This window comes from Panthera leo, chromosome F3, assembly GCF_018350215.1.
Source record: "Panthera leo isolate Ple1 chromosome F3, P.leo_Ple1_pat1.1, whole genome shotgun sequence".
NCBI classification, from domain to species: domain Eukaryota; kingdom Metazoa; phylum Chordata; class Mammalia; order Carnivora; family Felidae; genus Panthera; species Panthera leo.
In genome coordinates, this window is record NC_056696.1 from 7,354,993 (window position 1) to 7,368,954 (window position 13,962).

The 13,962-nt window shown below is 37.9% G+C and overlaps 1 protein-coding gene across 17 annotated transcripts in view; it reads left to right on the top strand.

Annotated features, from left to right (window-relative positions):
- The window catches only part of CEP170 (centrosomal protein 170), a 128,039-nt gene that overhangs the window by 101,895 nt on the left and 12,182 nt on the right, over positions 1-13,962 (top strand). For 11 of the 17 annotated variants that reach the window (XR_006199160.1, XM_042926479.1, XM_042926484.1 and 8 more), the window contains 3 exons: positions 2,155-2,389; positions 7,519-7,696; positions 9,723-9,893. Coding sequence is in view for 16 of the 17 variants with exons in the window: in XM_042926479.1 (XP_042782413.1) it covers positions 2,155-2,389; positions 7,519-7,696; positions 9,723-9,893 (584 nt within the window). In the remaining variant the exon portion in view is untranslated. The remainder of the gene's footprint in view (positions 1-2,154; positions 2,390-7,518; positions 7,697-9,722; positions 9,894-13,962) is intronic. The other 6 variants (XM_042926483.1, XM_042926489.1, XM_042926478.1 and 3 more) reach the window with 3 other exon arrangements.

A 13,962-nucleotide genomic window follows, 5' to 3' on the forward strand; every position in this document is an offset into this window, starting at 1 on the left:
GCAATCAGCACCTGGTTCTCAGTTTCCCATTCTGCCCTCCTGTATTGTCCCACTCTTGAAATATACCAGGCATTGATGCTATTCTTTCTAAGTTACCTCTGAGTTAACTAACTGAGCTCCATCATACCTACTTAGTTTACCATCTCCTACAGTTTATTGAAACTCTTTGTTAGTGGTTTTGTTTTCACTCCAAACAACTTTCCGTTGTAAGTATGGTTTCCATAGTTCCCAAATCAAAAATCAGGAAATTCAGTCTAACAAATGATCTTTTTATTATTTCTGAACTTGTTTTCTACGAATAATATTCTAAGGTAGCAAAACAAATAAACATCTAACGCTTAGTGAAATGCCTTTGTTAAAATATAGCTATTTTGCAATATTTTTAGTGTTTTGCTCTTATTCCTAAACTTTTTCTAAAATTGTTTTCAAGTCTTAGGGTCAGTTCAATTCGTAGGATTTTCCAGATGTCTAGAATTTAGTAATTTTCCACTATGGTAAAAGTAGTTTTATGTTAATGAACGATCTTGGTAAAACCAGAAACAGTACTGACTACCACCTTCAAAAGGCACTATGAATAATTACCTAGAGTTCTATACATGTGTTTGCACACACACTTTTACAAAAAGCCGTGGAGTTTCTGCTTATCTTCTTGTACCCATGAATCTTGTTCCAAGCTCCAGGAGCTTCAAAGGGGAGTGTGAATCAGGACAAATAGGTAGGCTCTGACTTAGGGCATATTCCTGATTACAGATTTCTCTGCTTCTTAAACCAACTCTTTGGCAATATATACCAGTCAGTTTTGTCTGACAGCCACCTGAGACTTACAGAGTCCCAGACAAAAATGTGGTTTGGGGAGGAAAAGACATGAGTGCATAAAATCCTAGTGAGGTAGGATGAAGGAATTCGAGACTTCACCACGATGCAGCCTCGGGTCAGTTTCTGTTTTAAAAGAAGGAGAGAGAGAGAGAGAGAAAGAAAGAAAAACAAAACTCTTCTGATATTAATAGCAACTAGAATTTATATAGCAGGTGCTAAGTTTTTGTCCCTGTACCCACCAAAAACATCTGCTTTTCACTAGGTTTTCCCTAATTTGAGAAAAGCAAATGGCCAGTAGCTAGGAATTCACTTACTTTTTCAAAAATATTCATTAAACATTTGCTAGCCAGGCACTCTGCAGCAAGTCCTAGGTATGCAGTAGTAGATTCCTGCCCTTGTGAAGCTTGCTGTAAATCAGCCATCATTGCCCTGTTTTTGACCTCTGTATATGCCTCACAAATTATTTGTGTGTTTGGTTCTCGCATTAACAGTACTAGTGAAATTAATTTGTCTTCTGATTTTTCAGATGTGTCAGCAACACCATCTTTTAAATGTCTTTCCTAACCTCAAACACGAAAGTGGTTGCCACTTTCTTTACTGTGAATATTCACAGTATCTCCTGTGCCTTAAATGTCAGTGGTTGTGAGAATAGCTTTGTAGAGCTTCGCTCCTTGTAGGTCTTACGCCATTGTCTAATTTCACTGTATGCTTTCAGTGTCAAAGCAGCCGCGAGTTGTACTGAAGATGCTTTGTTGTGTTTTTACCATGTAAAAGATTTTTTCCAATCATAGCGTAACAGGATGTTGAATGACAGAGGTAATGTTTTTTTTCTGCCATAAAAGCATAATTTCCACAGCAGGAATTATGCACATTTGTATGTTGGGAAAAGAGGGTTTACCATATCCATGTTGCAAGTCCATGTGGCATGAGGAAATCTTTTCCCTTATTTCTGTTGTTGTTACTGTCGTTTTCTAAAACAAAAATCCATATCGTCACTCAAATGAGAACTATTTGCAATGATAAAGTACCCAAGTTAAACATTTATGGATAGAGCTTGCTTAGTTGTTTATCATTAGTGAATTTTTCATCTGAATGTTTTATTCACCATACTATGGAAAACGTGGTCTTTCGATTGTTTTTAATTCCTCATTGTTTTTAATTCACCGAAGTATATTGTTTCTATCTTTAAGGAGTAGTAGACTTATTTTCGTGAGGTATGTGTATGTCAGTTATTGAAAGTTGTGCTGTGTGTGTCTCATGGTGTTTTTGAAATCATGATTTTTATCTCCTTTAAAAGGTAACATAATAATTCTTTTTTTAATAATTAAACTAATTTAGTAAATTCAAGATGGAGGCGCTTTCCTACTGATTATGCTTCCACCTCAGAAGATGAATTTGGATCAAACCGTAATTCCCCTAAACATACTCGTCTACGTACTTCTCCAGCCCTGAAAACCACTCGGTTGCAGAGCTCTGGGTCAGCAATGCCTACTAGTTCTTCGTTCAAGCACCGGATAAAAGAACAGGAAGACTACATCCGAGATTGGACTGCTCATCGAGAAGAGATAGCCAGGTTGGTTCTAAATGGATTATCTTTAAGAGCTGGAATTTCGTGTCAGTGTTTCAACTTGATAGCAAAAGCGTAGCTTTTATTCGATTTCTACAGATTGTCCAAGGAGTGAAATCCTCAGGTAGCTACGCACGCGCTTCCATCCAGAGTGTTGCTCTCCATCCAGTTTCTCTGGGTTTGTGTTTTTAGTGCCAGTGCTACTAACATCTTGTAGAACTAATTTATTTTGCTTGCAACCCCCTTTCTTCTTTCTAGTAGAGATGCCGATGAGTTAATACCGCTTTTGAAAGGTGGTATTGGCTCTACACCATTAAGAATTGTGCAGCTAAATTTTTGAGTACTTTTCCTTTTACCTTCCACTTCCAAAGAGGTAATAGTATAGTTGTTGGAGATACATGGCTCTTATTCTCTGGGGAGAATGCGAGGATGTGGATTTTTACTCACACTTTTATGAATTCGTGAGGTACAGTTGAACCCTTTATTATTTTGAATATTAAATTTGTTTATTATACTCTTTAGGTTATATGATTAAAAAGTAAAATTCATGCTGCAGATGTGATTTTTAATGAGTACCTTATCACGTTTGAACACTGAGGAGAGGCTGTACTCAAACAGATGCTATTGTAGTTAAAATATGGGTTTTGTTCATTTTGTAAGATAGTACATTTTACTGTGGTATACCGTATGTCACCTAAACGTTTCCCTGTGACACGCTACAGTTGTTTCTGCCTTCAATTTAAGACCCTAAACTTCAAGTTTTACACTTGGCAACATTATTAAAGAATGTGATATGTAATAGTCCAGAGATGGTTTTTAAAAAACTAAACTCTTAACCATAATTTAATGGTGTTTTATCTTTTTTTTTTTTTTTTTTCCTTTGCTCTGTTGACTTCTGTGAATTATGTTTTTTCTGGCTCATTACTTCAATGTAATGTCTATGGTTTTTGGTCGCTAATGACTATTATAATTGCTTTTAATTGCTTATCATTCTTTGAGAACATGCCCTTTTAATCTCACTGTGCTTCTTAAACATTTTTATTTTACCATATAAATTGCTTTTTGGGAGACTAATTATTGAAGCATTGTAAGCCAGTTCCAGTTAGGGGACAGGCATATGTATGTGCTTTGGGATCCCTGAGTTATTAGGAGACCACAGGACGCCCGCAGTGAGGGAGTTTCTACCTCTTTTTATTCTTGTGGGCACGGCTGGCCTCACTCTCCTGACATCATTTCCCTTCCTGTGGAGGGGGGACCTGCTGCAGCTCAGGAGGCACCTGATGGTTCCCCTTAGGGGGCCACCTCTTTGAAATCTGGACCCCTCCTTCCGGGCCACACCCACTTCCCTGCCCCCAAACAGAAAAGATGCTGCGGAGGGGAAAGTGCAGGGGAACTGGAGGTGACACTTTCACTTGGTTCTGTCTTTATTATGTGCATTTTATTGCTCCTGTCTCTTGTGTGTCTTGTTACCCGTAGCGGGACAGCTAATGGGCCAGGCCTTTTAACTTCTAATGACTTTATGCCTTTTCCCTCTGGTTTGTTAAGTAGCACTGTGTTAATAAAACTTGCCTTTGGGATTTTAATTTTTTAAGGTGTATTTTTCAGCCATGTATCTGAAAGCAATGAAAGCAGATGGATTGCAAAACTCCAAATAAAATGTGTGCATCATTTTAGAATTTCCCCTCCTAGCAGATTTGATGGGGGTGGAGACTAAGAATAAGAACGAGGATTACAAATCTAAGCATTGAAAAAAAGCACAGATACAAGAGATGTAAAGAAATACATTATTATAAAATATTCCAGTGAGTGTAAACCTAGAAGCTTACGGAATTCGTAAGCTTCGATTTAACAACCTTATGAATAGGTCCGTACTTTACACTGAATCATAAATCTATTATTTCTACTTGAAGATATTTATAACTTTGATTTTCTTGATAATTTTGCTTTTTAGAATTCCTAATGCTGGTTTTAGTAGGTGCTGAGATTTTTAAGCCATGTGGATTTAAACCAGTCTAACGGTCTGTATTACTGAGTTGACTTTCAGATACAAATTGTTGTGTAAGAAATCGCTGGCATATACACGATACACTCACAAACGAAAAGGTGGCTTTGGGGTGCTTGCCAAGTGAACAACGTATGTTGTGTATACACACATTATAAGAGTTGTTCGTGTTGGTACAGTTGTTACCACATGACCTGTTGACGTTGCTATTGTCTGTTTTTTTTGACTCATTTTTTTCTAATTAACTCCTGCTTTCTACAAATATCAGAAGCTTCATTGTACAAAAGTCTGCATACAAAACTTGAGAGCAAAAAATAGATTTTTTGGATAAGCTCATGCTTATCTATTTTTTGTCTCATTAAGCTTGGTTATTCTGTTTTTCATCCTACTTCATTTGTTTCAGAAATGCAAAAATTGAATATATCATCTTAGAGAACACTTTATGTGAGATATAGCATGACATAATAAAAAGATCTAGTTACACCACTTAACCATTTGTGACCTTGACCAAAAAAATGGTCACATAACTTCTCCTAAGCCTTATTTTCCTCCTCTGTAAAACGAGATGGTGAATACCTCTCCTCCTGCAGGGTGGCTGTGAGAATGAAGTCAGTTGATGAGCATAAAGCTTCTTTACAATGGTGCTCACGGGGCGCCTGAGTGGCTCAGTTGGTTAAGCGTCCGACTCTTGGTTTTGGCTCAGGTCATGATCTCACGGTTCGTGAGTTCAAGCCCCATATCAGGGGCTTGCCTGGGATCCTCTCTCTCTCTCTCTCTCTCTCTCTCTCTCTCTCTGCCCTTCCTCTGCTCTCTCTGTCTCTCAAAATAAATAAACTTTAAAAAAATTAAAAAACAAATATAATGGTGCTCACTATCAAATAGTGGTTTTGACTGTATTATAATGTAATGGTGCTCATTACAATTGTTGTAAGCTTATGAGAGCAGGGACTCTATCTGCTTCTCCATCATTATAGCCCTTAGGTCATAACACGGTTCCTGGAACATAATAAGAGACCAGAAAGTGTTTATTGGTGTTCTTCCTACCTTTTTGTATTGATAAATAAAGGAAGTGACCACAGATTGTTCTTGGTAGGCCATAAGCTTTCATTTAGCACCTTTTTTTTTAGTCTGTAGTTAAATTATTATGCAATTACTGCATTCCTTGGAAGTCTTACATTTTGCTCAAGTCAAAACATGTTACTTTGCTTCTGCTTTCGATTTTAAAGTTGAAGAAGCTTTCATTTGAACCTTCTGTCATTTCAAAACCCAAATTGAGTTCAGTAGGTCCATAACTTAGAAGTTTTTCAAGTCTCATTGAATTGAAATCTTTTTGATTAAAACAGGAATATCAGTAGTAGATTATGTAAGTTTCTCTCTTTTAAAAATAGAAAAAAATCAGTTTTTTCTTTTGCTTATCACTGGTTAATATTTATTTAGTTCTACAATCTGTGTGGCTGATGACACAAATAAATGGCTCTCCGGGAATGAGCTCTAAACCTGGAAAGTGGCTCTCTGCCTTAGCTATTTGTAAGTTGTGTTGTCATGAGCAAGCCTCTCACGTTCTCTGAGAATGTGTCCTCATTCACATTCAGTTAGAGAAGGCCTACCTCACAAGAACACTGTGCCTCTCAAATGACCTCATGTGTACTGTGAGGTGCTGTGCATAACAGACTCCTGTGTCGGGGTTTTACTAACCTCTTTGGCCACCTGGGGGAAGCTTATGGATCTCTCCTCAGAACAGTGCCTCTTCTTTTTTTTTTTTTTTTTTTTTTTTTAATGTTTTTATTTTTGAGAGACAGAGACAGAGCGAGTAGGGGAGGGGCAGAGAGAGAGGGAGACACAGAATCCGAAGCAGGCTCCAGGCTCTGATCTGTCAGCATACAGCCCGATATGGGGCTCGAACTCATGAGCGGCAAGATCATGGCCTGAGCTGAAGTCAGACACTTCAGCTTCAGACTGAGCCATGCAGGTGCCCCTCAGAACAGTGCTTCTAAATGCATAAACATAGGGACTCTGGGTGGCTCAGTCAGAGAAGCATCCAACTCTTGATTTTGGCTCAGGTCATGATCTCACAGTTTGTGAGTTCAAGCCCCGCATCAGGCTCTGAGCTGACAGTTGGGATCCTGCTTGGGACTCTTCCTCTCTCTCCCTGCCCTTCCTCTGCTTGTGCTCTCTCTGTCTCTCAAAATAAAATAAACTTTTTAAAACTTTAAAACTAAATAAATACATAAACATGAAATTACTTCGTTGTGTTTCAGTATGATTGCATTTCTTTGTGATGTTATCAAAGTATTTTTTTTTTTTTAATTTTTTTTTTTTAACGTTTATTTATTTTGAGACAGAGAGAGACAGAGTGTGAACAGGGGAGGGGCAGAGAGAGGGGGAGACACAGAATCTGAAACAGGCTCCAGGCTCTGAGCTGTCAGCACAGAGCCTGACGCGGGGCTCGAACTCACAGACCGTGAGATCATGACCTGAGCCGAAGTCGGACGCTTAACCGACTGAGCCACCCAGGCGCCCCTATCAAAGTATTTTTAAAGTGACAGAGTAATACCTGGAACTTTGTTGCTGTGGGTTTAATGACCGCAGTAATCTTGAGGCAGTGATGATGAAAGGCTCTGGGACACCTATAGCAACCATACTATCTATGATTTCCGTGGGTGGAAAAAACCCCAGTATCACTAATTCCGCTACTGTTTGTTACCCGAATTCTCACTGAAAGAAATGCTAAGCTTCAGGTGGAGGTTAGTGAGAATGAAGTTGTAATTGCTCCTTCTTATCCAGGTTCATGGACTCCTTGGGTTCTTCTGTTTACCACCCCCAAGTCTAAGAGCTGTCATCTGTTAGTGCTGGTCGTTAACATTAACTGTATTTTGAAAGATGTGTCACTACTTCAGGGTGTTTAACATATTTTTCAAAGTGACGTGAAATTTAATTTTATTAATTTTTGGAATTAAAGCTTGAAAGCTTTTTTGAGTATCAAAATAGTTGATAGGATTTCCAAAAAGTCTTAAGTTTTTGGTACAGATCTTTAATTAGATGTCGAGCTTATGTAATGGATTCTATCACAAATGATTGTGTCTAGAGCTGTTGTTTAAAAGAGATTAAACTTCTTTTCTGAAACTATCACCAGGATCAGCCAGGATCTTGCCCTCATTGCTCGGGAAATCAACGACGTAGCAGGCGAGATAGACTCAGTGACATCGTCGGGCACCGCCCCCAGCACCACAGTAAGCACTGCGGCCACCACCCCGGGCTCTGCCATAGACACTAGAGAAGAGGTAGGAGATCTTCATGGACAGATGCAGAAGGTTCTTCCTTTTCTTTGTTTCTTTTGCTTTTAGCCTTTTGCTGAGTTTATTTGAGTTATACCCACCCTCCCTGTTTGCATGAAGCTCTGCATTTTCCAACTTTGGTTTAAAATTTTTCTTTTTATGTTTTTGTAACAAAACTAGCAAAGGCTAACATTTGGTCTATTATTCCATGAAGCTGTAAAATTATTTAAAACCGGTACTTTGTCTGCCAATTACTGGTATATAGTTTCACTGGAAAATATGACTATAAATGACATCTGAAAAGCAAACTAAAATTTGATAAATGATTGTATAACCCTTCCATAAAATTTGGCTATGAAAATACTTCAATTAAAAAGGCATTTTTATATGTAGCTGGCTAGTAGATACCTCTAATAGCAAATAAAGGAAAAATTGTAGTTTCCACTAATTTGAAATAATTCTGTTGAAAATTACACATAAATGCTTAAGGATACCTTGAAAACTGAAAGATATACACACATAGATACACAAAGATATATACACATACACAACCACACACAAATACATGCATATTTAGTTTTGAAACCTTCCTGTAAGTTCTGGAATGCAAGGTAGCACGTAGAGACTATTGCCCTCCCCAAACCGGAACCTCCTGCTCTCTGGCTCTCTAACGTTGCTCCAGAGGGTGCCTTTAATGGATAATGAAAAATAAATGGTACTCTGACATGTTGGCTCTCGATCTGGTGCAGAAATACAAGCAAAAGATTGGCATTTGAGAGAATGAATTAAAAGTTTTATTGGGACAAAGCCACATTCTTTTGTTTAATTATCTGGCTGTTTTGTGATATAATGTCAGAAATGAGTAGTTAGACACTGTATGGCTGTAAAGCTGAAAGTATTTATTATCTAGCCTTTTACAGGAAAAAATGCCAGCCTCTAATGTGCTTCGTTAATTTTGTAAAATAATGTCATCAATAGTAGCTCCAAATGGCTAGCCTTTTTGACAGATTCGATTTTGACAAACTCTCTTAATAATCTCTTCCTTTGCTTTTTGTCACATTCCTTTTATAATCCAGTTCTTTAATGGTCATTTTTGTTGTTGTAGTTGTTGTTTTTCACCTTCATGTGTTGTCTAAGTTGGTAAATGAGCTTTTGTGAATCTGTGTAGAGTTTTGTTACCACATTGATCAATTGTAAATGTATATAAAATCATCCTCATTGGTGAAAAACAAAAGGATCTTCTTGGTGGCAAGACATACACAATTCTTCTGGTACATTTAAAACGATGAAGACATTATTTCCTCAGCTATCTAACTAAATGTTACCTAACATGATTATACGCTCACGCAGACCCAGTAAAATTACTCAGTCATTTCATTGAATAGACTTTCATTTTTCCTTTTTGTTTTATCTTAGAATATTGTACTAAAATTTATTCCTTCTTCAGTAAACCTGAGTTACTTTGTATTATTGGATGTGTATAATTTGCACTGTAGATGGCAGTATGTCATTTTCACTAGAATATGTAACTGCTGTAGCATTGTTAAAAGTTTACCTAAGACCAAAATACTTACTTTGTGGATTTAAAAATTGTTTCCTTTGTAAACTTAATTGGAATTTGCAATTTATGTATTTGTGAAGAAATTTGGCACCTGGATTTGGGGAAGAAAAACAAAAAACAACATAGGAAACTAAAAGAAAAAGAAACATTATTTTACATTGGTAAGGCATTGTGAGTAAAATGAACTTGTCCATCTACATGGCTCAGCTTTTTCTATTTACTATCTGTTTTACAGTTGGGGGAAATCTTATCCATGGAAGGATTGAACTTAACAAAGTTCTGTATTTTGGATTTTAAAAATCTGTGTAGATGAACATCTATTTTATTAAACAGGCACCTTTGAAGAACTTATAAAAAGAAAGAGTAATTGGTTTATTGAAGATATCATGCTTCTGTTACTACTTGAGAATGTAATAACTTCTGTCTAATAAAAAAAATTATAATGCCAATATCGGTACTTACCCAAATTATTCTCATAAGGATATGCTTTTGTCCTATTAGTTGGTTGATCGTGTTTTTGATGAAAGCCTCAACTTCCGAAAGATCCCTCCATTAGTTCATTCTAAAACACCAGAAGGAAACAACGGTCGGTCTAATGATCCAAGACCTCAACCAACAGAGCCTCCTGATCACTTAACAATTACAAGGCGGAGAACCTGGAGCAGAGATGAAGTAAGTAAACCACAAACTTTAACAAATGTCAGAGGAAACATGTCCTGTTGTGGGAAAAGGAGGAACTGTTCAATAAATGGGGCTGGGGAAAAAAGTGCTTGCCCTTATGAGTAGAGTGAAGTTTCATCTTGACATTAAATCATGTACAAAATAATCAACTACAAATGAGTTAAGTTTCTAAAGGGCAAAAGCAAAACTTTAAAACTTTTAGTTAAAAGTATAGGTAAATGTCTTTCAAAAAAAGACACAAAAAAGCTTTAAAATAAAAGACTGATAAATTAGAGTATATTGAAAGACTTTGTGAAACATGCAGTCAATGAAGGAGTAGTATACAGAATACATAAAGAAGGCCCTACCAATCAAGTAAGGCAAAAACAATCTCCACAGAAAAATCACCAAAAGACATGAACAGCATTTGACTGAAGAGAAATTAACTGAAGTCTACAAAATAGAGATGTTAAACCTCATGAGTATTCAGAGAAATACATTTCAGGGCGAAAATGTGATTCTTATTCAATTGGCAATAAATTAAAAATCTTAAAATAGTAAGTATTGGAGAGCTTGGATACATAGACTCCTTTTTGTGTTGCCACTAGAGGTTAAATTGGCACACTTTGGAAAAACAGTTTGACATTATTTCCTAAAGTTGAATGTAAACATGTCACATGATCATATCACACAGTTTTACCTCTAGTACAGGCTCAAGAGAAACCCTTTCCTATTGCCAAAAGAAGTCATGCAAAAGAATATTTATAGTACCGCTATGGGCCTAACAAAAACTTGGGAACTGTCTAACTTTTTATCAGCAGAAAGAGAATGTATAAACTGGTATGTTCACAAATTGAATACTTACAGAGTAATAAAAATAAATGAAGTACAGCACTATGCCACTACATGGATGAATTTTAACAGTATAACAGTAAATGAAAAAAGTAATTCTCAGAAGATATATAATGTGATTCTTTCTCATACATTTTTTAAAAATGAAAAGATATACTTAGGACAGAAATGGAAGTAACACATGATATAAAAAGGAAAGCAAGGGAATGATGAATGGAATTTAAGATACTGTTCAACTTGGGCGGAGGGCAGTAGGGAAATGGGGAGGGGGAAACCACAGAAGTAGAAGTAGATTATATCAGTCAGCTATTTCTGTATAACAAACTACAAAAATCTCACTGGCATAGAGCAGTAAGCATAAATTTATCACATACCTGTGGGTTAACTGGGACAGCTCAGCTGGACAATTGAAAGTTACAGGTTGAGGGGTGCCTGGGTGGCCCAGTCGGCTAAGCGTCAACTCAGCTCAGGTCATGATCTCGCAATTCGTGAGTTCGAGCCCCATGTCGGGATCTGTGCTGACAGCTCAGAGCCTGGAGCCTGCTTCAGATTCTGTGTCTCCCTCTCTCTCTGCTCCTCCCCATTCTTTCTCTCTCTCTCTCTCTCTCTCTCTCTCTCAAATAAACTTTGAAATATCTTTAAAAAAAAAAAAGTTATAGGTTGAGTCCAGGTCTGCCCCATGTGTCTTTTATTGATTGGACGAGTGGGCTGGCTAAGGCATGTTCTTGTCATGGTTGTATCAGAAACACAAGGGAGCAAGCCCCACCATGCAGGCACACTTCACGTTCATGTCGTGTCTGCTACTGTCCCATTGGTGAAACCAAATCACACAGCTTGAGGTCAGAGGCAAGTATCCTCTTCCTATGGCATCGGGAGCAAATGGCTTATTGTTGCATTCTAGCCTTTGTTTTGGTGTTAGATTCATAAGTGCTTCTTACGTTATTCATGAGAAAGAAAGAAAAAGTGGTCCGTGTTAGACTAGTGAGCTATGTCATGAATTAAGAACTGTGATTAAAGGTGCCTGGGTGTCTCAGCTGGTTAAGCAACCAACTTCAGTTCAGGTCATGATACGGTTCATGAGTTGGAGCCCCGCATCGGGCTCTGTGCTGACAGCTTGGAGCCTGAAGCCTACCTCAGGTTCTGTGTTTCCCTCTCCCTCTGCCCCTCCTCCCCTCTCAAAAATAAACATAAAATTTTTTTTAAAAAGAATTGTGATTAATTCTATATACTTGTGAACCAATGCAGATAAAAATTATTAAGTAAATGTGGCAGTGACAAATCAAGTAAAGAGAGGTTTATTGGAAAGGCTTATGATAATGGAAATTAGATGAAATGAGCTTGGGAAAAATTCAAGGATATAGTTTGGTTTATTCACCAGAAACTGGCTATTTCAAATGGCACCATGGAACGAGCTAATTGAAGGATGACATGCAGGGGTGGTACAGGTAAAAAGCCTTAGGGCACGGGTAGGAGAAGATTGTAGAAAGCAGCAGAGGGCAAAAAGGGTTTGATCATAGGCTGGCATCCTGTGCATCCCTGGATTTAAGGAACAGGAGCTAAAAGTACGTAAGAATGTGTATGTTTGCATAATACTAAGTAGAAAAAAATGTCCCAACGGGAAAGCACACAGCTAGCTCCATGGCTGCCACTGCACTATATACTAGATGCTTTTGTTTGGTTGGTTTATTTTTATTTACTTATCTATTTTTTGTGAGAGAGAGGGTGGCGAAAGTGAGCAGGGGGCAGAGAGAATCCCATGAGGGGCAGGGTGAGGGAGAGAGAGAAAGAAGCAGGGCTCACCCGAAGTGGGGCTCATGTTTTTACCCGAAGCGGGGCTCACCCGAAGCGGGGCTCAAGCTCACCCAATGTGGGACTCGAACTCAGAAACCCTGAGATCATGACCTGAGCCAAAGTCAGGTGCTTAACTACTGAGCCACCCAGGTGCCCTATTCTAGATGCTTTTAACACACACTCCCTGCCCTGGCCTAAGTGATACATGTCTTCCACTCTTGTTTTGGCTTGTTTTCTCAAGGCTCTCAAAATCATGTTTATGTAGCCTTTTTACTGCCTGTATGTTGCTGATCACATCCTAAGTAACTTTTTATCCCCCACTGACTTGTCAGCCCTTATCCCCCAACCCTTGTCATTCTCGGGTTCTCATTTTCCATGGTGCCTTCCTTACTTCTGCCTCCTTTCACTGAACTCCCTTTCATTAGAATTTGCCTGGCACCAATTCACAAAAGTTAGCACTTATTTATGTTCTTTTTGATAAAATATTTAACAGTATTTCCTAGGTACTTTTAACTCCCACACTGCTCTTTAAAGCTTCTTAACCTCCAAGGCCATATCTTATTTTTTGGATTGTCTTGCAGAGTCTAAATACAGTTTTGACATACAAGGAGGTGATTTGGGAACCCACATCGAGCCCCAAGTTCAGTCCTTTTTCTCGCTTCTGGAGACCAAATCCAGCCTGCCACCTGTTTTTATAAATAAAGCGGTATCTCAGCACAGCCATGCCTGCTCGTTTGTGTGTTATCTACAGCTGCTTTCATAACACTGAGTTTGGTAATAGTTGTAACAGAGACCAGATGACCTGAAACCTTCACTCTGGCCTTTTACAGAAGTTTGCCAAGCCCTAGTTTTGCCCATAAGTTTCAAGTAGGGTGGTACCAACCTCCATAATAAAAACTTACTCTTTTGAGTAAATTTTTTTTTTAACATTTATTTTTGAGAGAGAGACAGACAGACAGAACCTGAAGCAGGCTCCAGGCTCTAAGCTGTCAGCACAGAGCCCAATGCAGGGCTCAAACTCCTGGACTGAGAGATCATGACCTGAGCTGAAGTCAGATGCTTAACCAACTGAGCCATGCGCCCCTCTTTTGAGTAAATTTTTAAAAATTATCTCTCCCACTAGACTCTGCTCCAAAGAGCAGGATTGTAACCTTCTTCATCTCTACGTTCATATTATTTGGTGAAAGAATAGATAATAAACTTAGCATTCTAAATTATTTGTATTTTCCCTTTTATTATCATTTGATTTGGAGGCATGAGAAAGAGGATCATGATAGTCATTGAAGATAAGATAATATGGATTGGTTTTTAAAAGTGGTGTGGACCAAAATAACATGGAACCTTGACAAGTTTTTTTTAAAAAAGGAACTCCTTTGTTGATATTTATTTCTCTTTCTCAATTTAGTTATATAGTTGAGTTATATAGTTTAATTCTAAT